General features: G+C 52.3%; 1 protein-coding gene and 1 long non-coding RNA gene across 3 annotated transcripts in view; one reads left to right on the top strand and one right to left on the bottom strand.

Annotated features, from left to right (window-relative positions):
* Positions 1-25350, bottom strand: part of AJAP1 (adherens junctions associated protein 1) — a 91143-nt gene extending 65793 nt beyond the window's left edge. The window contains exon 1 of one of the 2 annotated variants that reach the window (XM_077311929.1): positions 24331-25350. In XM_077311929.1, the coding sequence (XP_077168044.1) occupies positions 24331-24359 (29 nt within the window). In that variant the 5' untranslated portion in view covers positions 24360-25350. The remainder of the gene's footprint in view (positions 1-24330) is intronic. The other variant, XM_077311928.1, reaches the window with a different exon arrangement.
* Positions 3584-11561, top strand: LOC143824149 (uncharacterized). The gene is made up of 3 exons (XR_013226710.1): positions 3584-3618; positions 5522-5738; positions 11347-11561. It is a non-coding gene; the product is annotated as an uncharacterized LOC143824149 (long non-coding RNA).
* Positions 25351-26815: the final 1465 nt, after the last annotated feature.

Below are 26815 nucleotides of genomic sequence, written 5' to 3'. Positions count from 1 at the left end.
CCACCCCGTACTGAGACTGCCAAGAAAACACTGGAGGGCGTCACCTCAAGGGTCAGACATGACCCGGTGCTTGCACAGGGGATACCTTTACCTTTACCTTTTACCTTTTACCACTGTATTACTGTCTCTTTCGCAGGATTCTCTCCCTTGTCTTGTATGCATTGACTAATTAACCAGAATACGCCATCGATAGAACCATACATTACGTTCATGCCAATGGGAGCCTGAGAACTGAGTAATGCCATCCCTCTAAAAGCATGCTCTACGGCCATCATTTGAAAGGCCCAGGTTGAACCCTGGCCACCCCCTGGACAGATCCCAGCTCTATTGTTTAGCAATTGTTTTGATCCACTGCCATGGCTTCGGCTTGTCTACCCCGCAATATCAGAGGAGCCTTGCTGTTAGGCCCCGACTCCCGCACAGACATCCCTCGCCTTACAGTTTCATCCTCTCGGAATCACAGAGCGGGGAACGGCCCCGGCTTTAGAACTCTGCTTTCGCTGCATCAGCTCCTCTTTTATTCTGATGCTTGCAGCCAAAGAACCAAGGGAGAGCAATTTGGCGGCAGCCACCCGCTGGGCCCAGAATACCAGAAAGCGCTCAGGAAACTGGAGGGAGGGGGACGCCTTCCTGCAAGAGAAGAAGCAAACTTGCCGAAGGAGAACCGCGGGAATGCATCGGCCTGCGGATGAAAAGGGTAATCAGAGAGCGCTAATGTGCCTCGGATTCTCATGTGTTGTATTTCTTACATCCACGACTGTTACACCTAAAGCTGTCATGCCACAAGGAGAGGCATCAAGACATCAAGAATTACGCAGGTATAACTTGCCGGGGAAGCCCTGCTTGGTTATAGTTCCCTGTGGAGATCAAAAGATCATCCAAATGCGATAGGGATGTCTAGGAAAATAGTAGCTTAGGGTGAAGCACACGTAGGGGGATCCGTCCCAGGAAGTGACATCATATTACAATACACCTCCTTCCCCTGGAGAAAATGGCTGCTTTGGAGGTTGGGTCCGATGGCAGTAGACCCCACTGAGGACCCTCTCCTTCCCCAGGTTACACGCCCAAAATCTACAGGTTTTCCCCAACCCAAACCTCACTCCCCTATCACTCCCTTGTCTCCAGAAACCTCCCAATCCAGATCAGGGAATGCTAAAAATGGAGGCCTGCAAGAATTTCACACGCTGCCTGCCCTTCGAAAGAATCCCGGCTTCCAGAGGCGTATCCCCCACACACTGGCCGCATTATTACACTAAGAGCAAACAGAAGGGGTTTTCATCCGACGGTCAGCAGCGTCCCCTCCCCAACACTCAAGAGCTTGTCTGGTTCGGACAAAGAGATTTTGTGCAAGCGGAAATGAGCACCTGCTTCGGGGGCCGAGTTCACCCCCTCCAGCTTGCAGACCCAGCTTGCTAGCACCCCCTCGCAGAGCCCGGCAGTGCCTTCCATCCCACTGAGGGTTGTCAAACGTTAAACACCGGCTTAGCATTGGTGTATTTCCCCCAGGGTCACCGACAGCCGGACTGAATTTGCTCCCAAAGGATTTCTCCTGAAATGTCTCCTCCAGTGAATATTTGGGCCAAACAGCAATGGGGAAATCTTTGCAACTTTGCAACCGGCCTCTCCTCTATTGTTAGCTGGGACATCTGATATTGGAGGACAGTCCCTGACAGTGTTGGGTAAACAACATGGGATGGTAGGGAATAGCGTCGGTGGTGGAGGGTATCAATCAAGACTTGTCAGCTGGCACAACTTTGGAATATGATGCCTCGCAAAACCCAAACAAACCTGGACGAGGCAGATGGGGCGGCAACATTCCAGGCTCAGAACTGCGAGAGTCAATCCCACAGCCAGAACGGAATATTCCAAACTGAGTAAGTAGCCAGTCCATCTAGATGGGGACAGACTGAAATACCAGGAAGTGCACCCCTGTCGGAACCAGATCAAAGCTGCTGAGGGGCTTCTGTGGTATAAGAAAATTAGAAGAGCCCTGCTGGATCAGACCAGGGGTCCATCTAGTCCAGCATCCTGTCTCACATAGTGGCCAACTAGTTCTTCGGGAGGGCCAACAACTGGGCAGAGAAGATGAGGCCTTCATTAGGACATCAGAAGAACCCTGCTGGATCTGACCAGGGGTCCCTCTAATCCAGCATTCTGTCTCACACAGGGGCCAGCCAGTCCCTCTGGAGAGCCAACAACAGGGCAGAGAGGCCGAGGCCTTCCTAAAAACATCTGACCGGGGGTCCATCTAGTCCAGCATCCTGCCTCACACAGTGGCCAACTAGTTCCTCGGGAACTGGGCAGAGCGACCGAGGACTTCCCATGTTGTTGTCACCAGGCAATGGCAGCCCCAAATTCCATCACATGCACACACAGATACACACACAAAGACATCCATCAAGTAGGGCTGCCAGATTCCAGGCAACACCTGGAGAGCTCCCAGAATTACACCTCCCAGTTACAGAGATCCATTTCCCCTGATTTGGATGGTGGACACTACGGTATTGTACCCCACTGAGGCCTCTCTTCCCCCAGCAACCCTCACCTTGCCCAGGCTCCACTCCCCAAATCTCCAGGTATTTCACAATCCGAATTCCAAAGACAAACCAGGCCCGTAATCCTTGCCTGAATGGTTTTGCCTGGGCGTGTCATTGAAACGGTGCCGGTTTTAATGCCCCTCCATGAGCCGCCAAGCAGAATCAATCAGGTGCGTCTGAAAACACACAGCTTTGTTCCTCTGTGCCCTTGCAGGGGCTCCTAGAGGAGAGGAACCCGATTACTCTCTCTCCGTCTGGGTAGCGGCAGCTTCTGATTGCTCTGCCCTTGGATCGTCTGCCCGGAAGGCTTGCTAGGCAAGGAGAGTGCCCGGATTCAAGAGTGACTTTCAGCCAAGGGGGCTTGCTGGCTTCTCGCTTTACCCCCCCCCCCTCTCCTTGATTGGCTCGCCAGCCTTACATAATTGTTTTGCTTTTAAGCAGCGGGAGACTGCAACCTTTCGAAAGTTCTTTTTTTTTCCAGAAAACAAAAAAAGGAAGGCTCCCAATAATCAGGCAAGCTCGAAACTGAGGGCAAGCGGAGACATTAATGCAAATGTTGGACAACAGCCCGGAGGATGCTGAGCACATGCAAATAATCACACGTTTCGGATTTATGGGCTGCAGAGGAGGAATGCAAAGAAAGAACAGCTCCCGGCTGGAGCTGCAGACGTCCGGTCTCGGTTAGAAGAAGCCCAAATCCTGCGAGCCTAGAACATGGGCCACAAGCCACATTTTTTACTGGTTACACAAAAGACACAAGCACTCGTTTTCTTTGGGAGATATCCATGCCTCCCAGAAATCAGTTGCTCCCCCTTAGCATCACCCCGGTTTAAGGATTTGGGGGCCTTAGCAGAGTACAGCTAGCTGTTGCTTGTGCTGGGGCATCCTTCCCAGGGACAGAGGGAACTTCGGAAGCAACTGGCAGCTGCTTCTTTTTGTCCTGGCAGCCCACTAGCCACATAAGCATTAAGACCCCCTAGCATTCACAGCGTGAAGGTCCCCTAACCATACATCACAATGGGGTCCGTAGTTATGTGCATGTGCCACTAGAATAAACTGCGTGAAGCAGTGGACTGGAAAGGTAACACCTTTAGGACATTTTTGCATCTCTCTCTCTCTCTTTCTTTCTGGAATTAAGCTGCTGAGCTGCTCAAGTTCACTGCCATATTGATCCAGCTGACCTGACTCCGAGGCACTTTCCTTCCCAAGAGACTGGGGTGTTAATTGCCGATTACAGACCGGCGGCAGGTCAACGGGCTCAGAGTTCCAGCCCTCCCTCCACCCCAGCCGACAGAATCAACTCGAGCAGTTCAGGGCCTTCGATGGCAGAATAGATTGTGTGGTGGGATCACCTGCTGAGGTCCCTTCCCTTCCCAAACCGTGTCCCCCCAAGCTGTGAACCCCAAAGATCCATGAATTTCCCTGCTAATAGATGGCAACCCTCTGGGAGTCTATCTGGGACCCCCTGGAAACCGGCTACTCTCTTTAGGCACTGGTCCACCCCTCGAAACTATAAGAAAAAGCATGAGGCATGCCCAGAAAGAAGCTCCTTTGCAAGATGATCGATGCAGACAGACCAACTCCCTTGAAACTCTTTCCATGACCACTCTATTTTGCAACATGCAACAATCAGGCTAGTCTCTGGTCACATGAGCTGACCACACAGCCTCAAAGGTCTCGGCGGTATCCCAGCATGCACCGGAGAACATCCCTCCCAATCCTCTATGATACAAAACAGGCCCAAACAGGTGTTCCTGGGGGGGGGTTCCTTGGCGAACAAACCCAAGTGGGAAAACAGGCATTTGGAAAACACGGCCCCGAATGCCACTCATGCGCTGTTCAGGAATGTGCGACGCGCACGGAGTCATTTCTCAAACCTGGCCCGAAAACAATTTCATCTTCATTCCGGCTTTCTCGGGGATTTCACCACAAAGGCTGCCCGGGCGGCTGTCGGGCCGCCAAATTGGTGTCCTGACAGTTTAGTATTAATATTAATTTTGGAGGGGAGGTTTTGCTGTCGTCGTCCACACACACACACACACTTCTTGAGGAACAAAACAGACATTACCAGCTTTCGGGCCTCAGCACCCTTGTAGCTGGCACTGACAGATGCCGTTTGCTTCAGGAAGGAGTGTTTTCCCCGGAGCCAGAAGAATGAAAAATGAGCTTGCTCTCTCTGACAGGTCGCTCGGAAAGCTCTCCGCCTTCCCTCACGTGTTTATCATCTGCCTGGTCGATTCAAGGAGTCAACCTGGTGGGGGGTTTTTTTGGTCCTTTCGGACCAATTGTGCAGCTCCGTTCGTGTGGCGAGAATTAAAGTGGCCTTCAGTGGGCAGGGCCTGGGCAATAGAGAAGATTCGACCCACAATGGCTTTAGGAGCTTGATTTCTGAAGAAGCAAAACCCTGTGGCAGATTGTCAACCTTCAGGGGGTGGCCAGAGATCTCCAGGTGACAAAGATCAGTCCCCCTGGAGAAAATGGTCACTTCGGAAGATGAGCTTCATGGGGCTATAGCCCATGGAAGTCCTTCCCTACATGAACCCCACCTTCTTCATGCTCCACCCCTAAAATATCTAGGTGTCTCCCAACCCAGAGCTGGCAACCCTATAAGAGCAGGGAATATCAGACTGCAAAAGACACCGTCTGTTGTCTAGACCAGGGGTGGCCAATCTGTGGCTCTCCAGATGTCGATGGACTACAGCTCCTATGTGCTGGCAGGGGCTCATGGGAACTGTAGTCCATGGACATTTGGAGAGTCACAGTTTGGCCACCACTGGTCTCGAACCCAAATCAAGATGGGTTTTGGCAAAACATCTGTTATGGGCAGCACGAAGCACTCTTTGATTATTTCTTGCTCCAAAGACCAACTTCAGAGCGCATGTAGAGGAACATTGTAAGCGCTCACTTCTCGGTTTTGCTCCTGCTTAATGTGGTTGTGCATTTGCTTCTTCTTCGTCTTGCTTCCTACTTCTTTCTCCTTCCAGATTGGTCACAGGGGGAATCCCGGTCGATCAGGGACCGTCCAGTCAAAGGCATTAATTGGGTTTGCCAACATGACGACATCGCTGAAGATGAATGAAGTAGAATAGGTGCAGAAGGGGTAGGATGGAACTGAGAATTTTGGCAAAGAGAGCCAACCCTCCCCCCTTCTCCCCAACAGAAGGCTGCTTGAATGCTGGATAACCAGTCAGTGAAAAATAGGTAGGGGATTTAGAGGAAAGCTCAATAGTTTTGCTAAGGCAGGTGGAATTTCTCTTTAGAGTGCTGTTGGAAGCTTCTTCCTGAGCTCTACATTAAAAGGAAGCTACTTTGGCTAAAGCAGGTGAAATTTCAAGGGCAGCTTTTGACATCCTTAACCTGAACAAAGCGCCGGCAATATTGCTGAGTTGATTTCGGCTCTCGACCCAGATTGACTTTTGGCTGAGACAGGAATACGCGCGTGCTGGCCGCACCTTGCATGCCTCGTATCTTGTCAAAACAGCAAGATCAGGTAGCAATAACAATAGCAGCAAGAAGAAGACCACAAACCACCTGACATGCTGCCCAGTCAAACCAGCAAGTTCGTACCATTAACAGGAGCTCCTGCTTTGGAGACGGGACTCCATGGAACCATACAACATCAAAGTCCTTCCATGCCCCAAAAAATGCCCACTCCCAGCTCCTCTCCCAAAATATTCAGGTACTTCCCAACCCAGAGCTGGCAACCCTATAATGGAAAGTGTAGAGATCTCATGTGATTTTGAGATCAAGGTGGTTTGCCATCCTCCTCCTCCTCTGTGTAGCAACCCTGGACTTCCGTGGAGGTCTCCCATCCCAGGTCCCCATACTGCTTAGCTTCTGAAATCAGATACCATCTGGCTAGCCTGAGGCTTCCAGGTTAGGGCCCCAACAGCTAGCAAATCCACCACTGTCTGGCTGACTTCACCAGAAAAGCAGCAAGGGTCTCTCCCCATAAGCTGGCTGATGACAAGAGAGTTTGCAATTCCAGCATGCTTTTTCTTCCCTGGAGGATGGGGGACAGGGATGGCTCTATTTAGCCTTAGTTCAGCACCGGAGATGTTTGCAATGCAGGAATATCTTGCTAAATCGCAGCTCTGCCAGAGATCTGGCTCGAAAATCCCTGGGTTAGGCCAATCCCCTAAAGCGAAGCTTACAACTTGGGAGTTCTTCAAAGGCTCAGGTATTCCTTGGTGGGAATCTCAGGGGGGAGGGCTGGCAAGGAACCTTCAGATGTTCTGAATCTCGGGACGGCACCTTTGCATCCCCAGCAACACTCCGGTATCTGCAAAAACACTACAGTGAAATGGACTTCGGCCCAGAGCATCCCCGCGTTGCCAGCAATGTAACGATGCCCTTTCCAGAGCCCGCTGGAAGTGATGTCACCAGATCACTGGTGATGCCAGCCCAGGCCCCTCTTCACTGCCAGCAAGTCTTCGAGCAGCAGCTGGACAGCTCCTTCTCCTGGATGCTCCAGGCTGATCCTGCATTGAGCAGGAGATGGGACTAGATGACCTGGATGGCCCCTTCCCACTCTAGGATTCTATAAGTCTAGTTCAGGGGTGGAATGGGCTGCCTAAGGAGGTGGAGAGCTCCCCCTCCCTGGTGGTCTTCAAGCAGCAGCTGGACAGAGACTTATTTTGGCTGCTGGAGGCTGATCCTGCATTGAGCAGGTGGATGGGTCTAGCTGGCCTGTCTGGCCCCTTCCAACTCTCTGATGCTAGGATTCTATAAGTCCCACCACCACCACCACCCTGCTGATTGCCAGGTGGTCTGATTTCCCTGCATGAAGATCAGTTGTAATTCCAGGAGATCTCCGCTACCCCCCACCTGGAAGTTGGCAATGCTCAGCAGCTCTCAAGAAGGAGCTGGGAGGAGGGGGAGCTGGAGACCTTGCTCCCTGATTAATAGGCATGTGAATGCGGGCGAGAACAGAGGCTTGCTTTAGCTGCCTCTCTCCATTCAGCGCCGAACCTCACAGCTCCCACCCGGTGCTGTGTAGGGAGTTCTATTTTCTTCTTCGTCTTCTTCTTCTTCTTACCGAGCAAAGATGATCTCTGTTACGGCAACAGAATAAAGGGGAACATGAGTCACCAAAGCTGTTCTTTCTTTCCCCCTCCCCACCCCTCCCCACCATTTGTCAGAAGCCTCAAAAATATTGTGCCGGTTTGTTGGCCACACAACTTTGGGGAATCTAATTGCTCCATGAGTCAGATTTGCTGGCGTTCTCCGCATCTCATTAACGGCAGTCAAAGAAAGGCAGGGAAAAACAAAGAAATTAAAAACGGGCGCTAAATGTTTTCTCCGCTAAATGAAAGGGTCGAGCAGAAGGGAGTAAAAAAAAATAATAATCATAAAAAGTCTCCGCTGCAGCCTTTGATCTTGAACTGTGGAGCTCCACCCCTTTTGCTCTTTTAACCACGCCCACTGGCCCCAGCCATAACCCTTGGGCCATAACCCTGGCTTTAAAGGAACGAGGTAAGGCCCTAAAGGAGGGGTGGCCAAACTAGGGTTCTCCAGAAGTCCATGTACTACAATTCCCATGAGCCCCTGCCAACACCGTGCAGCTGCTGCAACTTCCAGATGGCACCTGGAGGTCTCCTGCTATTACAATGGATCGCCGGAGAACCCGGATCAGTTCCCCTGGAGAGACTGGCTGGTTTGGAGCACGGACTCTACGGCTTCATGTCTTTCTGAGGCCCCTCCCTTCCCCAGGCTCCGCCCCCATAATCTCCAGGTATTTCTTTACCCAAAACTGGCAACCTTCTCATGCAAGAGTAGCTGTGAAGTTGGAAGGAGAATTGTTTCCCCAGCGCAGGGGTCGTCAAACCGCGGCCCTCCAGATGTCCATGGACTACAATTCCCATGAGCCCCTGCCAGCGTTCGCTGGCAGGGGCTCATGGGGATTGTAGTCCATGGACATCTGGAGGGCCACAGTTTGACGACCCCTGCCCCAGCCAATGGCATTAATCGTGGCACATCAGCAGAAGCGGCTAAGATGCTTCTCGGGAATCCAAAATTGCTCATCTTAAACTCTTCACTCAACTGGCAATCACAGGCAAGTATTCTCCCGCAAGAAAAGGTCCCTTGCTCTGTTTTCCCGTTAGGCGAAGCATTCACGTGAACTCACCCGGATTTGGCCCTACTTCCGTACCCCCTGTGACCCGGTTCACTGTGACTAGCCCAAGTTTACCCGGAAACCAACGCGGCTCACCAGATTAGAATCTGCCACTCTTAACCACTACACCATGCTTGCTACCCCCAACCCTTTCCCCTCCAAGGTGTTGTTTTTTTAACAATTTGTAACCGTTTGTATTTTACTACAAATGCAGAAATTCTCCCGCCCCCTTGAACCTAGCTGGGGGGGGGGGTCTATTGCAAGTGTAAAACTGCGAGTTTTAAATTGCAAGCTCTAGGGGGGAGCGGAAGTATCGGCGAACGGACTTGCAATGCTAACACCTCATCACATTTTATTCAAGATCTCTGCCTAGCTAGCCGGAAGCCCCCAGTCCCCCTCGAAGGCAATCAGAGCATCCCGGAATGGGACCGTTCTGCTAAGATGCACTCCAGCCTGCCTGTTCGGAGAGCTATAAAACCACCACCCGGGAGAGCCCGTTCGAAGCAGCCGTCTTCCTCGAATTCCACTCCTGCGGCAGAGATGGATTCTCGGCCTAAAGGGCTCGGCGGACAGCAACAGCCGCTTGCAGAGAGACTGGGGCTAAATTCCATAAAACTCTATTTTTATTTGCCTCCCATAAAAAGCCTCCAAAAGTGGAAGCCGTTACGGCCTGGCAGGCCCGCCTGGAACGCCTGGCAAAGACATATGCTTGCGTGGCGTTAGTAGCGCTGGCGCAGTTGAAACCCTCGGCTGCCGCAGGAAGGAGCCGCGGACGGGTTTATTAGGAACAAGGCGCGCTCTGCTCTTTATTTGCATGGAAATTTTTGCTGGGTATCGCACGTCGGGGAACGGCGCTCCCCCAAAGCAGAAATGCGGTTTTCACAGTCGGAATCCCCGGCAGAGGGAGAGAAGGCTTTCAGCCGCACGGTCATGACCCTCAGGTGGGCCGTAGAGCCCACCTGTTGGCTTGCATCACCTTTTAAAGCTGCCTTGAGGGTGCTGCTTTTTAACTGGATCAGCTGCCCATGCACAGGCGGGGAGAGGAATTTAGCCCTCCCTTGGCCTGCTTTTGGAAAGAAGCAGCCGATTGGCAGGTCAAGAATTCTTCCACGGCGCTGGAATTTGGTTTGTTACTTATTTTTCGTATCCCTAGCTCTCTCAGCGGGACACCCTAGGCAGAGGCAGCCCTTTATGAGCCCATCAATTTTACAGAATCATAGACTCCTGCAGTTGGAAGGGGCCATTCCCTCTAGTCCAACCCCCTGCTCAGTTCAGGATCAACCTCAAGCATCCAGGATAAAGATCTGTCCAGCCGCTGCTTGCAGACTGCCAGTAAGAGGAGCTCACCCACCTCCTTAGACAGCCCATTCCACCACTGAACTACAATCATAGAGTCGGAAGGGGCCATGCAGGCCATCTAGTCCAACCTTCTGCTCAGTGCAGGATCAGCTTTGAATATCCAGAATAAGCCTCTGTCCAGCCACTGCCTGAAGACAACCAGTGAGGATAACCACCTTTCAAATCCTTCAAGAGAGCCACCCTGTCCCCTCTCAACTTCTTCTTCTCCAGGCTGAACATTCCCAAGTCCCTCAGACTTTCCTCTTATGACTTGGTCTTCTACTTTGACAGAAGGGTGCAAATCTACTTAGGGTAGCACCAAACGTCAGCGTGGCCTTGAAACAAGTGAGGTCTTCACCCTACCCCCCCCCACCCTGTTTTTCCTGTAATACAACTGTGTTACCGCCTGATTTCCAGACCCATGCTTACAGCTCAATAGCTCTCATGCCACTCCCCAAGGGTCAAAGCTGGGTCCTAGATTTGAGAGGGATTAAAAACCACTGTCGTGCAGAGTTGTCAGGTGCCCTACAATGGCAGGAAACCTCCCAGCCCCGGCTGGGCCTTCCTGCAACCGTTCAGGTGGTGGTTGGGGGAAACAGGTGGGGAACGGGGAGTGATTGGCAGCATCCAGGCATGATGACATCACTTCTTGAAGGACCAGCTGAGGTCCCCATGTCAGCAGCAATGCTGTGGCATTGAACCAGGGCGTCAGAGTTTAGGCCATGTGCTGGCAAGGGCTTGTGAGAATTGTAGTCCATGGACATCTGGAGAGCCACAGTTTGGCCACTCTTTCAGAGCATCCCCAGTGACACGGCGACACTGCTTCCAGGGCTTCTCCAAGCGACGCCATTGTACTCATGACGTCACGGTTAACAGCCCACCCCGCCCAACACACAGGTTGGTCGCTCACAGGTTGGCAGCCTTCCCGGTGCGTCACGAGCCGAATGTGCCTGAATCACCCATCTCTCCCTTCTTTTATTTCACCCACCTGGCAATGTTTCCAAAGCTACCGCCTGCTTGACTCACTTCTCCACAATGGCAAATAAGCTGTTTTGACATCCCAAAGTGGGAAACCACCAATATCCCCGCTGAACTCAACCTGCTGCCTCATTTAGCTGGTTAACTGGTTTTATTGGCGCTTTTCTTCCTGCTGTGTATGGTTGTGGCTTTTCCTATTACCTCTTGCACCATTTTCGGGAGCTGCCCTGAAGGAGTATCCTTTTCCAGGGCGGGTGGGGGGCAGGAGAGGCTGAGCATAAAAGGTTCAAAGAAAGACAGCGCCTGAGGGAAGGAATCGGCCGACCCGAGCAGCCATTTTCTCCCGGGGTTACTGATCTTTCTACTCTACTCTGACAGAATCCTCAGAACCAGTTGGTTTATGGCGACAAAAAATGTGGATGTCAACAGAAACTTTTCACGAAAGCATGGAGGGTGGAACATAAAGCTGCTGAAGGCATTAAAAACAAATTGGCTCCTGGAGACATGCAGAGTATATAGTCTGTTTAAATGGTTGCCTCCCTTTTCTGGATCAATTCCCGGACACCGTCTATTGGATGCCTTAAACTGTCTGATTTAATTGTATTAAATATTTTGTAATCGGCCTTGATAAGTGGACTATACATGGATTAAATCTGTTCCACTTAATATTTCTGGTAAGGACTTGGAGGAGGAGCTGGTCTCATGGCTTAAGTGCCACTCATCGCTTAACACCCAATCAGGGTGGCTGTCCCACCCCTGAGTGCCTCCTCCTCCAACCGGCTTTCCTGGCTGTTCAGCGGCTGGCCAATCGCCTTCTGTCTCCTACCCCTGACCAACCCCTCCTCCTCCCACTCCAAAGCATCCACTGCTCCAGGGGACCTGATCTCTGCAGGCTGGAGTCCAGCTGTAATTCCTGAAGGCTGCCAGCCCTGCCCATCCATGCACTCTGCACTGGGTGCATCGGCTAGACCTGGTTCCAGAAGGGGAACTGGCAGCTGTGCCGGGGTTCTGAAAAGCACCTTTTACGACAAAGGAATCAAGGGCCGGAAGGAATGCCAAGAAACAGCCTCCCCTCTTCCCCGCCCCACAACCCAACAAAGCAGCCGGCCACATCCTGCCTGACACTGCATCTCCCTAGAATTTTTAGCCACCGGCTTCTCTCAACAAAGAACACAATGCAGCCAGCGATACAATCGGCTGTCCGTGAAATGACAGCTTCCGAGCCCGGCCTGTCGAGCAGCGGGAGCTGCCGTTCCTTCCCCAGATCTCTCTGTGGCTCTGGCCTTTTGCAGATCAAAGCCAAAAGCAAAAAAGAATGTGGCTGAAGCCCTGTAAGGTTGCAGAGGGGGGGTGTTATGATGAGACATTCCAGTGGCTGCAATGTTATTAGACAACAGTTATCCGCAGTGGTACAACTGAGACCCAAGCCAATTCCGCTTCCCTTCCAGATGGCCCAATCCACTTTGATTTCCCCTGGGGATGGGCGAATGTTCAGGGTTCAATTGCTCCCTCGGCTGCACATAACCAGCCTCATCAGCTCACAAGACATCCTATGGGAAACTATATGAGTGCCTGTCTAAAGACCCTCCAGGTTTCAAGCAGATTCCACAATGGGCTTCATTTGAGAGCCTGCTTTTTGTTGTGGTTATGAGCAGCAGCTTCTACTCTAGAGACCTGGGTTAGATTCCCTCCGCTTTTCCTCCACATGCAGCCAGCTGGGTGACCTTGGGCCAGTCACAGTTCTCTCAGAGCTCTCTCAGTCCCAGCGATCTCACAGTGTCTGTTGCAGGCAGAGGGAGGGTAGGTGATTGTAAGCCACTTTGAGTCTCCTTTGGGTAGTGAAAAGCAGGTTAGAAAAAGCCAGCTCTTCTCCTCAGTTGTATGGGTCCCTGCACAAGGTGCGCATTTCATTGTTTCCTGGGAGGTGGGGAATTCACAGAGACCAACAGTCCAAACACACAAAAGCAGCCACTGGCGAAAAGCCTCCAGGTGCAAACAGAGCCAGCAAGCCCAACAGAACCGATGGCGAACCAGAGAATCCAAGCAAAACCACACGCTGTTGTGGCAAGCCCAAGAGAACCAATGTCAAACCGAAAAACTCAGTCCAAAGAATGTTGGTTTTTAAGAGCATCTCAGCCCTCGCCTGCGGTTAACCATTATTTCAAAAACTAATCTGAAATTTTCTTCAGAACCTTCCATGACAATTAATTTAAAAACAACAGGAACACCCCCCCCCCCAAACTTCACAAAACTGCTCTCCCCAAAAACACAGCACAGAAAGACTGTTAAAATGACTGCAGAAGCTGTAAAAGCAGAAGTGGGTCAGTGCAAAAAGATATAAACTTTATAAAAGAGCAACAACTTAGACAATATCATCGCCCCCCCTCCCGCCCCAGCCGCCCTCGAAAACATAAACCCTGTAAACATCATTTAACAACTTTTAGAAATAAAGCACATTCAAAGCAATTCTAAAAGCACAGTACAACAAACATGGCAAAACCAAACTAAGGAAGGCAATTCTTTAAGAACCAAGAAATTGGAGATTTTTAAACAGAGGCTGGATAGCCATCTGACGGAGAGGCTGATTCTGTGAAGGCTCAAGGGGGTGGCAGGTGACAATGGATGAGCGAGAGGGCTGTGAGTGTCCTGCATAGTGCAGGGGGTTGGACTAGATGACCCAGGATGTCCCTTCCAGCTCTATGATTCTATGAGGAAGAGGGAGAAAGGCTCCCTCCTCAACTACAACACCCACAAAATGAAATAATTTAAAATAAGCAAATTATAAAACTTGTCCTGGAAATGTCAGGCAGGCAGGCAGAAGATCTTCCCAGACCAACAGCACCTCAAAGAGCTGGCCTGATGGTTGGCACGCCCCTTAAAGTCTGCTCCCATTGCCTGGGAGATCTGACCCCTTCTCTCTATTCCTTACATTACACAGGAATCCTGTAAGCATGTGGGGAAACATTTTTAAAACAGCCTTTGGGCCCTTACACGAATATACACGAATATACACGAATATACACGAATATACACGAATATACACGAATATTCCCAACGTACCCGAATATTTCCAGAATTTTTGGGATCTGATTAATCCGCACCTTGAAAAATCCTGAATACCATTCAGAAACCCAAATGGACCCAAAACATTCCAGTAAGGTATTTGGGGGGGCATAGATAGGGGACCTGATAAATCCAAGGGCATATTCCTACCAGGCAACGTCATGTGTGAAAGGCAAGAAACTTGTTGGTTTTTGCGTCTTCCCCATTCACACTATCCCAAGTGCTAAAAAAAAACCCAACTCTAGCAGATGTGTGAGCAGATGGCTAGTAAAATCTTCGGTGGGCTTATTTGCATAACTGGTTTATGGAATATGATGAGGATGTTAATCACTGCAAGGAACGCCTTCCGAGAGCAGGCCAAGCACTTTCCCATTTCAGGCCGATGTCTCTTCCCAACAAACTTGAGAGGGAGCAGGGAGACCATCAGCCTGTCTGAAACCAGACATCACATCCCCATCTGGGAGCCATCTGGGTGGAGGGGTTAGAGGAGTCTCAGATCAAGCTGCAATTGGACTTTGGAGCTGGACTTTGGAGCTGTCCTTCTGCCTCACCACTGAGCCTACAGTGCAAGAGCCATCGTGGTGTAGCGGTTAAGAGCAGCTGCCTGGGTTTGTTTCCCCACACCTCCACAGGCAGCCTGCTGGGTGACCTTGGGCCAATCATAATTCTCTCACAGCTCTCTCAGCCTCCCCTACTCCTCAGGGTGTCTGTTATTGGGACAGGAAGGGTAGGCAATAATCAGCCCCTTTGAGACAGACAAGGCCTGCTAGGCGACCTTGAGTTAGTCACAGTCCTGTCAGAGATGTTCTCACAGAGCGGTCTTCTCAGAGCTCTCTCAGCCTCACTTCCCTCACAGGGAGAGGAAGGGAAGGCGATTGGAAGCCACTTTTGGCCTCCTTCCGGTAATAAAAACAGGCTACAAAACCGGCTCTTCTTCTTCTTCCTCCTGCTCCCAGGGTCCTGATGAGGACGGTGGATCCCTCTCAAGATGTATCCTCCTCTTTCCTCCGCAGCAGCGACCCACAGCCGATTACAGCTTCACTGCCACTTTATCCCCTGCGAGGCCGTTAAGGCAGAGAGAGCAGCTGGTCCAAGCCTCCCGTGCCCAGCCCCAATCCACGACGCACCGGAATGCGCTCGACCGTCCTGCCAACCGTGCACCGTCTCCCCTTGGAAGACACACACGCTGCTGCCTCCACAGCAACGAATGTGACCCCCGTCTCTTGTATCCGGGGGGGGGAAACAATTGCGCCTGCCTGCTCGAATCAGGGAACGGCTCGCTGAGGAGACACGCCGCCGTCCCACAGCAGATGGGCAGCCGGGTCGCCGGATCCGATATCGGCGTGCGTGCCGGCGCACGACAATCCGAGGTGTAATTGTGATCGACACGGATGAGTAGGGACGCAATCTTGCAAGAGGGGAAAGGCTCGGAAGCAGTGGTCCAAAAGGGAAAGCACATGTGGCAAGGTCCGGGAAGCTAATTTAATGGCAGGGGGAGGGAAGGGGAAGCGTCGTGGCAGGACAGGGGAGAGTTGAACGCCGCTCCACTCCAGCATGCATAATACCGCCACGGTGGAGACGAGAGGAAAACTGCCGAACCAGCGCTTCTTGGGGGTGCAAGAAAAGGGGGGAGTTTCTCGGTAGCCATGGCCGCTTTCTCCGCCCAATGGCTGGGGGCTTCTGAATAAAAGATTGGGAGGGGGAAACGCAGCCTGCTAAGCAACTGAGTCAGCTTCCCATCCGTCACCTCATCGAGCGCAGACATGCACATGCCAGAGTCTACCAAGAGTGTGCTGATTCCGAGTATTCTTGCAGGGAATTATTCATACTACAAAGAAAAGGAGTGTGGCGGGGAGGGGGGGGAGATACTCCCCACGCTCTGGATGTCTTCTCTCTTGTCAGCTACAAAAGAGCGGTTTCCTGAAAAGCAGGAATCTCCGGCATGGAAAACCAGGTTGTGTTGGAATAGCAAATACACATCCATCCCTTTATCCGTTTGGTTGTTTGTGTACCCTGCAAAGTGCTCCAAGCAGCTCCCCTAGAAAAAAACGGGTGCTTTGGAAGATGGGATCTCAGGCATTGTACCCTGCTGAGGTCCCTGTCCTCTCCAGGCTGCACCCCCAAATTTCCAGCAGTTTCCCCAACATGGACCTAAGCAATCCTAACCCCCACCCCCAATCCTTCACTGGTGGCCAGGAGGAACCTGGGACCCCTAGACCAGTAAAAGCTCAAGAGACCGGTAAAATGTTCTAGGTATACACTTTCAAGAGCCAAAGCATCCTTTATCAGATACGTTTGCATCAACAAAAAGAGTTGGAAGGTCCCTCCAAGTCATCTAGAGTCTAGACCAGGCTTTCTCAACCAGGGTTTCATGAAACCTTGGGGTTTCTTGGAGGCCCCAGAAGGGTTTCCTAAATGGGTGGGAGTCGATTAATTTTTTTATTTATTTGTTAAATATTTATCAGCTGATATATGTTGACCTGTCTGCCCCAAAATGGCCAAGGATGGGCCTGGAGGGGGTGGGAAGGGGAGGGGCCCCAGGTGGGCGTGTCCACAGCTCTGCTTCCCAACTATATTCTGCACAATCACCCCACTTCTGGGGTTTCTCAAAGCTTGGAGAATGTTTCAGGGGTTTCTCAATGGTAGAAAAAGTTGAGAAAGGCCGATCCAGACCAACCCCCTGCAGGTTGCAGGAAATACACAACCATGTGCATGGATTCCAAACCAGCTGGACTACCAGGAGTTCTCCGAAGACTCAACTTGCTATTAACCACACACACACACACAAAACTGGAAGACACACACAAAATGGAGGCTAGAGAGCTTCCAGAATTACAACTGACGTAGATAAAATTGAAAGGGTACAGAGGAGAGCGACAAGGATGATCTGGGGGCAAGGGACCAAGCCCTATGAAGATAGGTTGAGGGACTTGGGAATGTTCAGTCTGGAGAAAAGGAGGTTAAGAGGGGACATGATAGCCCTCTTTAAATATTTGAAAGGTTGTCACTTGGAGGAGGGCAGGATGCTGTTCCCACTGGCTGCAGAGGAAAGGACACACAGTAATGGGTTTAAGCTACAAGTACAACGATATAGGCTAGATATCAGGAAAAAAAATTTTCACAGTCAGAGTAGTTCAGCAGTGGAATAGGCTGTCTAAGGAGGTGGTGAGCTCCCCCTCACTGGCAGTCTTCAAGCAAAGGTTGAATACACACTTTTCTTGGATGCTTTAGGATGCTTAGGGCTGATCCTGCATTGAGCAGGGGGTTGGACTAGATGGCCTGTGTGGCCCCTTCCAACTCTATGATTCGATGATCTCCACCCCACAGAGGTCAGTTCCCATAAAGAAAATGGCAGCTTTGGAAGGTGAGTTCCATGGCCTTATACCCCACTGACGTCGCTCCCATTCTCAAACCCCACTCTCCACATCTCCAGGCATTTCCCCATCTGGAGTTGGCAACCCAACTCCCCCCCCCCACACACACACACACATATACCACTATTTGCAGATCTGCAGTGGTACACTCATCAAACCCAGGCTGCTTTGTCTAAAAAACAAGGCAGAAAAACAGATATGTCTTTTGCAGCGCAGACATGCCCTGGGAGGAAAGTTGACATACAGTTCTGACAGGAGGCGGAACGCAGAGGTAATCAGAAGCTCTAAAACGATGAGAATTGCTAAAAAGAAAGGGGGGGGGGGAAACCTCATTTCTGCCTCTCTCTGTTCCTCCATTCCTCTCCCTTCCTCTCCTTCCTGCTGCTTTCATAATGCATTCTTAGCAACAAGCAAATAGTCAAGCCACAGAAATCTGGCCCCAAGGTACCATCCCATTAGCTCTACAATAATGAATAATATTTGGGGTGGTTTATGGTTTTTGCTCGGCTTTCCCTAATAAGTTCCATCAGGGGGCTTGTTCCTCGGCAGCCACGGGGGGCTCGGAATTGCCATGACTATGCCGGGGAAGCTCGATTCCAATATCTCCCCGCGCCTGGAGGGTGTTCCAACTTTTGAGAACGCCTTCAAACACTGAGAACCATGAGAAATGCGTCTGTACCATAAATATATGTGCAGATAGGCCTTGATGCGGCTAGATCAGCTGCCAAGGAATTTGGCTTCCACTAAAGGTCCCATGCCACGTCGTGTGGCTTGACCATCGAGTTTCCAGCAATTCCTAGAACGGCAATTCCTACATCACTTCCAGGTTTTCCCCAGAAGTGACATAGCGGTGCACACACTGTCATTGTCTCCCTCATAACTATTCCCAAACCTCCCATCTAGCTTTCATGTATTTCGTCTATTCTAAACCCTCCACCTCCCATTCCAAGGTCCTGCCCCACAACTCCAACATATGGGAGACTGGAACTCTTTTGGCCAATACTTTGGACACCTGGAGCAAGCCAATAATGTCCATGAAGCTCATGAGGTTGTCCAAAGAGACAAAGCGTGGAGACCCAGCGTGGACTAGTAGTTAGAGCATCCAACTGGGGTGGGAGAGGACTGTGGGAGAGGACCCAGGTTCAAATCCCCTCTCTATCTTCAATCTCGCTGAGTGATCTGGAGCCAGTCACCATCTGACAGCCTCAGACATCTTGCAGGGCCCTTGTAAGATAAAATGGAGGAGAGGAGAACCACGTTGCTCTCCTGAGCTCCCCCAAGTTATCCATTTTAGGATTGCCAACTCCCTTTGGGGAAGTTCCTGGAAATTGGGGGGGGGGGGGCAGAACCAAAAGAGGATGGGGTTTGGGAAGAGATTTCAGTTTAGAACCACAGATTCCCCCCTCCAAAGCAGCCATTTCCTCCAGGGAGACAGATCCCTACAGTCTGGCAATGAGACATAAACTTGGAGCTGCCATTGAAACAGGTCTCTCTTGTGTTCCCACCAGGTGAAAAAGATGAAGAAGGAATTGTAGTCCATGGGAATTGTAGTCCATGGAGATCTGGAGGCCACAGTTTGGCCACTCCTGCTCTAGGTGGTCATGAGTAGGCTATCCTCCCTGTTAGTTGTCAGCGTCCATGACTATTGGTTGACTGGAGAATCCAGCTGTTGGCTGGCCTACACCCTTTGAACCCTCTATGCCAGCGACCATCTTGGAGGAATGAGGTCTGTACATGAATGGTGTGGGAAAGTATTGCCTTTTGTCCTAAATTTACTGCTGGCCACTTTCGTTGGGTGACCAAGAATTCTAGTATTCCTGGGGAAAAAGTAAAGGGTCTCTCTGCCTGCTTCATCCATCCAAAGCATTACTTAAGAAACATCTATCCTGTCTCCACTCAATCGTCTTTCACCTAACCCCCAAAAACTCAGACTCCCATCTTTCACGAATGGGATGTGTTCCATCGCTTTGTCCTTTTTTCCACCTTTCCCCACCCCTCGGATATCTTCCTTGCAAGTTTGCTGAAATCCATCGAAGATATCCTTTTATACCCCCATACCATATTTAGGCCCTCATTAGATTCAAAAGGACACATGTACAATGCTCAGTTCAAACTGCTATGGCCTCTAGAATTAGGATCCTTCACCCCATACACACACCAAACAGTTCAGCCTTTTAAAGAAGGGATAATTCACATCCATGGGAGGGAAGGTGACACAGCATAGCCTGATCTCATCAGATCTAGGAAGCTAAACAGGGTTAGTACTTGGGAGAGAGACCACCAAGGAAGGTTATGCAGTGGAAGGCCATGGCCAACCATCTCCACTTCTCACCTGTTTTGAAAACCCCTTGCTGGAGTTGCCCTGAGTCTTGGAAGGAAGACCACCAAAGAAGGTTCTGAAGAGGAAAGCAATGGCTAACCCCCTCTTCTCACTTGTTTTGAAAACCCCTTGCTGGAGTTGCCCTAAGTCTTGGAAGGAAGACCACCAAAGAAGGTTCTGTGGAGGAAGGCAATAGCTAACTACCTCTTCTTCTCACTTCTTTTGAAAGCCCCTTGCTGGAGATGCCCTACGTCTTGGCTGGGAGACCACCAAGGAAGGCTCTGCAGAGGAAGGCCATGTCCAGCCATTTCTGCTTCTCACCTTGCCTTGAAAGCCCTTTGCTGGAGTCACCATAAATCAGCTATGATGACAGCACGTTATGCGCAGGCACACTATCAGATCCACACATACAGTAGCCCAAATGGAGCCACAGCACAGTTTTCTGCTAATTCTTCTGTTATGGCTATTTGATTTCCAATCCGTTTCCTAAATCATCCATTTCTTAGGACTTAATATTCTTTTAACCACCTATCAACCACATCTGGCCGGGCAAGCATTCTTCAACAGGCCCACAGCCTCCCAAGGTTTGGCTGAACACATGTCCAACAGAGAAAGCCGCATCGCAGACTCCTGCAACTCACATTCCCCGAGCATGGATGAAATGAACCCAGTCCTCCCAAATGCAACCGGGGCCTGAGGCTGGTAACTCTGGGCGGCTCTCAGAGATGACGAAGTGAGAATCAAAAAGGTTGAGGGACGAAAATGTGCACAACTATATCAAACATTTTATTTAGCAAAGCGATCTAAAACAATCAAAAACATTAAAAAGGGAACAATTCTTTTCCCTATAAATCCCCACATATATGTCCCACATAAATGCCCATGGACTACAATTCCCATGAGCCCCTGCCAGTGTTCGCTGGCAGGGGCTCATGGGAATTGTGGTCCATGGACATCTGGAGGGCTGCAGTTTGACTACCCCTGGACTAGAATGACAGCTGATCAACAGACTGCATAGATCAGTTTCCCTGCAGAAAAATGGCTCCTTTGGAAGATGGGCCATATGACATTCTACCCCAATGCAGTCCTCTCCCTTCCTATACACCCTGTCTTCCCCAGACCTCCCCAAATCTCCAGAAATTTCCCAACCCAGAATTGGCAACTCTGGACGGCCATGAACACCCCAGATCAGTCTGCAGACTGCAATTTCCTGGGCACAGTCATATGAACACCTCTTTTTTTTTTAAGAGGCCAAATGCTCAGAAAGGAGAATGCAGGCTCGATTCAGCATCTTCTCTGCTGCTCCCCTCTGGCACGATTTCAGTTGTGTATCCTGTGGGATGGGAGCCAACCACCCCCACGTGTGACCTCCAAGACTCCACCGCCACTGATCCCCTTTCTGTCTGCACCACAGCAGCGATTTCCTGGTCCTCAAGACCGCAGGGAAGCCAAACATCTGACCAACGGGCCGGCTTAACTGGTCTCCGATGCCCCCAGCCCGAGCCACCAAAGACAGACCGGCAAATCGCAAAACATCACAGTGGAAAGACTTGGAACCACCCTGTCCCTAATTTCATTAGATCCTTTTGCTAGAAACGTAACTCATTTGCAAAACAAGGTGAAGGCCTGCAGGGAAACAAAGAAAGAACAGAGAAGTATGCCAGATTTGGAAGGGGTCACACTGGCCATCTAGTCCAACCCCCTGCTCAATGCAGGCTCAGCCTCAAGCATCCATGACGCATGCTCTTAACACTGGAGGACCTTGTTTTAACCGTTCTGTCTGTCGCGATGGAGACAAACGCTCTGTGTTGTGGCTGTATTTTTATTTGCATTTCATTTTGGGGTTTTTTTTTTGCCGGTTCATTTTATGCATCCGAGAAAGCCATCATGAATTATTCTTAGGGTTGCTGGTCACAACTGGAAACTTGTTTACATGCGCTGCCCACACAGCCAAGAAAAACAGCTCCCTCGAGTACTTTTCGAACATGAGGAGTTTTGGAAAAGCGGCCTTGATCCCCTGCCCCATCCGGCATCCGAGGACCAAAATCCGAACATTCCTTTTCCTAGGACTTCACAGCAATCATGTCACAGTGTGTGTGTGTATATATATATATAAGTTACATAACTCCTTTACACCAGCGCTCTCCAAGACGGGACGCAATTAGCTCCAGCATCTGGAGATGATTTCTCGGTCTGTCACACGCATCCACCAGAGAACCCTGCAGCATCTCCCCACACTGGTCTCTGAGCATCGTAGATGGGGCCCACCACAGCCACACTGCCTCCTCTCTGCACGTCCGTGCATGAGATTTGCAAACGGCACAAAACCCAAAGTGGCACGAGGAAAAACAAGCCCACATGAGGACAGGAAGATGACCCCAATGGCTCAGGAGGGGTGTGTTGACCAGCCCTACAGGAGCATCTCCGCATGTTACAAGGCCCTGCACACCACGCATTAATCCCATGCGCATCGAGCAATCCACCTCGCCTCGCCTAGGCGACACTGTATCACAGGCAGGAAAGAGAGATTGAACCAGCCCTGCCCAGCCGAGGAAGAAGGAAACGGACCAGGGGGCTCTTGGTACAAATGCAGGCCATTCAGCAAGCCGGGCAGATATAGCCGAGGACAGGTCAGAAGTTTGAATCCCTGTCCCATCCAGTTAAAAGGGTCTTAGGCGGTAAGTGTGAGGCAAGCCCTTGCAGAGCTGCCGTTAAGTCCAAGGACAGTCCACCAAGCTAGGTGGACCCACCATCTGATGGACTCCAAAAGGCAAGCCCCTTATGACAATCCTCTCCAGCCACATCTGCTTCTATGAAGCAGGAAGAGAGACACAGAGAGAGATGGAGCAAGATCTCAGGAGGCCGTTCCAATCAACGTAAGGCTTCCCTCAACCGTCAGTTTTGCAAATCGCACCAATGTTCAAGGGAAGGCTACCCCAGCATCTTGACCTTCCAGAACCAGTTCCAGGACTATCTGGGAGCCAAAACTGGCGATCCAAGCTCCAATTGGCATCCTCTCTCGAGCCAACTCAGGTTTTTATTTTAACTCCTCGAGGTCCCCAAGATCCGTGCGGCACACGGGGCCCGAAGCCTGAGGATGCCGTGCTCGAGATCATGCGCCTCCTCGGTACCGAAGGAAGAGGGCAGGGCAATTCCAGCAGGATGTCTTTGCTGGGACACAGGGTCGTCCCCACCCCCCAAAAGACAAGAAACCAGCAGGTCTGCTGCTCCTCTCTCTTCCCGAAACATCCAAACTCCTGTTAGAGCTGCCTCTTCTTCCGGCAAAACGGGGGAAGGCATTTTGTTCACAGGTGGAAGCGCAAAGAAATTCTCCACAAACCGGGCGTCTGCTGCATCCCAGTGGAGAGAGGCATGAAGAACAGCTTGGATTTACTTGTCCTTCCCCCCCCCCTCCCCAACACACACACAGAGTCACTTTGGTCTCCCAGTGACATGCAGTCTCCAAGGAGCAGCCAGCCCTTCCACCCACCAGGCTAGCTCCCAAACCGATGCCAGGCGTGCATGACCTTTGTCACAGGTGTGTCCTGCCCAAAGCCAAGACTCTGGGTTGGAGAAGGTCAGACTATCTCCCGCACATGCACCTGTTCCCGGCCAGCAGGCGGAGAGCCGACAATGGGCTTAACAACAAGAAGAAAACGAGCGATTGCAGAACAGAACACAGTTTGCTGTCATTGTCGATTTTTTCGGTTGAAATGAACTTCCGGCCCTTTCTCAATCCCCCGATCCGAGCGCACTGAGGCACCACATCGGCGCTGGGCCAGAGCACATGCTTCTGTGTGTGCGAGACGGCTGTTGCATAAAGCCCCCCCCCTCCCCAGTGCAACTTAAGAGTTCCATTCCCACTTGCCTGTGCATGTCGCTCGAGGAGCCAATGGCGGGCGACTTGGCACATGCCACATCGATGCGCCGCTGTGGCTCCTCGGCCATCCTCCGGGAGATCAGCTATGTCTGCGCCTGACTGGAAGAGGGTCTGTCGTCGCCCGTCCCCACCCTGCCGCCCCCTTTTCCCCCCCTGGGAGGCTGCAATTCTCGGCACACTTGCTGGGGGGTGAGTCCCCATGCGCTCCAGGGTAAAGGCATGCCTCTGGGTGGGATGTCGGAAGGACTCCAAAGGCACTTGACCCAGAGACCAACCCTCAGCCCACATCAGGGCACCCCGCCGCCAGGGAACGGCTGCCTGTGCAGTCTGGTTCAGCTGACCCCGATAGGCGCCCGGTGGGAGGGGGGCGGAACGGCAAAGCCGAGCTGGCAGCCCCCAGTGGAGCCCGGTTCGGCCGGCCAAGGTCCTTCCCCCAGCCCCTGAACCATCGCCTTGGTGCGTGGGTGGCAAGTCCGTGAAACATCAGCGCCTCGCAGCCCCCGTAAAAGCCAGGTGTAGGGTGGGGGGTCTGGAAAAGGCGGACCACCATCCTTCCCCCCTGAGCTGGCAGAAGTTAAGCGGAAGGTCATCCGCATCTTCCCCCCTACCCCCACCATCTCTCCGTCCCCAAATGCAGGAACGGCCCCTCGACTTAAAGCTTTCCCCCTCTAGCCCAAGGGACCCCCCTCTCCTTCTCCTCCCACCCCACCGCGGAGCTCTCTTACCTGGTAACTAAAAACTGATGTATCCACATTGTCACGTCTTGGATCCCAGGAAAGGGGGGGAGGAGGGGGGATCAGATGCTCACAGCCCCTCCATGTGCGCGGCTAAAGGGGGCGCATGGGGAGCGCAGTCCGGGGGCGGGGGAGGGGAAGAGGGTCTTTCGGCTGAGCTCTGGCTAGGGATGGAGTGGGGGGGGGGACGAGGCGCGGGATTCTCCGGGCTCGGCGGAGTTTGCAGGAAAGCCAACGGGGGGGGGGCTCCCGGTCGCAGCCCCCTGCGCGGCCAGGGGAGGGGGGAAAGGGGGCTCGGCCGCCTATTCCAGTCCCCCCATGGTGCCCCCCTTTTAAAAAGTGGGTGCGCAAGTTGGGAGGAGGGGGGAAGGGAGGGAGGGAGGTGGGGAGGCGGGAGGGCTGGAGCTCCCCCCCAAGTCCTCCCCCAGCCGGGGGCTCCCTAAGCCGGTCCCCCTCCGAGGGAGCCTCGGGGGCCCATGGAGAGGCCGCTCGACGGCCCGGCCCGGGATTGGCCGCGGGCTGGCTGCTCCTCCGGCCGGGATCCGGACTCCTCCGGCGTCCGCCTGCCTGCCTGCCTGGCCGCTCCGCTCCGCTGCTGGTGCTGCTGCTGGTGCTGCTGCTGCTCCCGCTGCAGCGCGATGCCGCCGCCGAGTCGCTCCTGCGCTCCGCCGCCGCGTGGTCCGGCCCTTCCTGACGTCACCCCCGGAGCTGGGGAGGGCAGTTTGAACCCCGGGGTCCGCCAGCCCCCCTGCTGGCCAGGAGCGCCGGCCGGGGAAGGGGCGCAAGCAGCCCCGGGGGAGGGGGCCGGGGGTCGGGGGGGGTGGTGGTCTCTGGCGCGGTCCCGCCAGCCAAGAGCCGGATGCCTCCCGAGCAAGCCCGTCCCCATTCTCCGTCTTGGTTCCTCCGCAGCTCGGACGCCGCCGAGGTAGACTGCCCCTGTGCGGGGAGGTTCCCTGGAACGGCCGCGGGGAGCAAGACGTGGGCCGGGGGGGAAGGAAACTTCTGCCGTGAAGTCTCTCGGATGCCCTCTCCGTGCGCTTTAAGAAGCCGGTTTCCCCGGCCTTGCGCAGGTAAATTAAGTTCCAAGAGCACGCTGGAAGTGCATTATCCCAGGTGGGCGGATTCGAACCTGGCTCCCTGGGATCCCACTCCAGCGCTCTAACTACTGGGCATGTTGGTAGTCAATTAAGAGTCAAATGTGGGGGAGGGGCTGCAGCCTACCTTTGACAGGTGCGACTCTGCTTGGAGCAGTCAGAAAAGGGGGGGGGGGTTGCCATGTTAACGAGGGCAGGGCAGAAAAGCCAGAAGCCGCAGACATTTCTAGGATTTTTATTATCCAGCCGATGGCCTCTTTCAATAATAGAAGGCAGCCATTAAAACAAATAGCTTGTGGCATTTTCACATGTTTGGTTAACAAAATGCCTCTGCCATCCGAGATGGGGGCAGGGGGGGTCTCAATGTTCTGCATTTGAAAAGCCACTTTCCCAAGGATCTCTCTCTTGTCCTCAGCAAGGGGAAGGGGTCACTAGAGCTCCCCCCTGGGAAGAGCCCCCAAGGGCAAACCTTGTGGGTCAAATCCTCGTGGGCCATGCGCGCAGGGCTGGCGTCGGCAAACACTGTGGTGGGCCAGGTGCCGGACCCCAAAGTTTCCGGCGGGGCCTGGTGCAGCCCACATGCCTCACCAGAGGTCAACCACCTGTAGGCATGCATGTGAGCAGGGAAGGGAAGGGTGGGTTAGTTCCTGGAGGTGGGTAGAAAAGGGAGGGGAGGCCTTTGGAACTCTCTACTAGCCCACCCCCCAAAAACCTGGAACTGACCCTGCATAAAGGGAAGGGGAGACTCAGATCTACACTGGATGCATCATTGTATTAGTAGTGGGAAGAGGGGTGAGGTGCAATTCACCCCCATGGTAGATTCAGTTCTGGGAGACCCAGATTCAAATCCCCACTCTGCCATGAAGGCTCGGGGCAGCCTTTTTCAACCATTTGACTGTGGAATGTTTTTCAGGCTTCGGAGAGCCTTGCATTGGGCCTGAAGTGATGTCAGCTGGCCATGCTGATCAGTGGGCATTCTTGCGCAGTTCTCCTATATATTTTTATCCCAAATTTCAACAAAGAAGGCTCAGGGTTGCGAGCATGGTTTCCCCCACCTACATTTTATACTCACAACAACCCTGCAGTGTAGGTGAAAGTGGCCCAAGGTCCCCAAGGGGTGAGGAAGGGATTTCCGTGTGGTCCAAGTCCGACATGCTGACCACAACAGTGCGCCGTGGCTATGCTGTGGGTGGTGGCAATTTGTCCAGGCTATGTTTTCATGGATTTATTTTTAATCTCCTTTATGCTATGTCTCTCAGTGCTGCTGTGGTTCGATTTTTATTTTATTATGGTGCATTTCTCAATTGGAACCACCGGAGTCTTGTGGCATCTTAAAAATTAACAGGTTTGCTCTGGAAGAAGCATTCCTGCAATAAATAAAT

Source organism: Paroedura picta, chromosome 15, assembly GCF_049243985.1.
Source record: "Paroedura picta isolate Pp20150507F chromosome 15, Ppicta_v3.0, whole genome shotgun sequence".
NCBI classification, from domain to species: domain Eukaryota; kingdom Metazoa; phylum Chordata; class Lepidosauria; order Squamata; family Gekkonidae; genus Paroedura; species Paroedura picta.
Note: the sequence above shows the minus strand (reverse complement) of the source record. Positions and strands in the feature narration are given on the sequence as shown.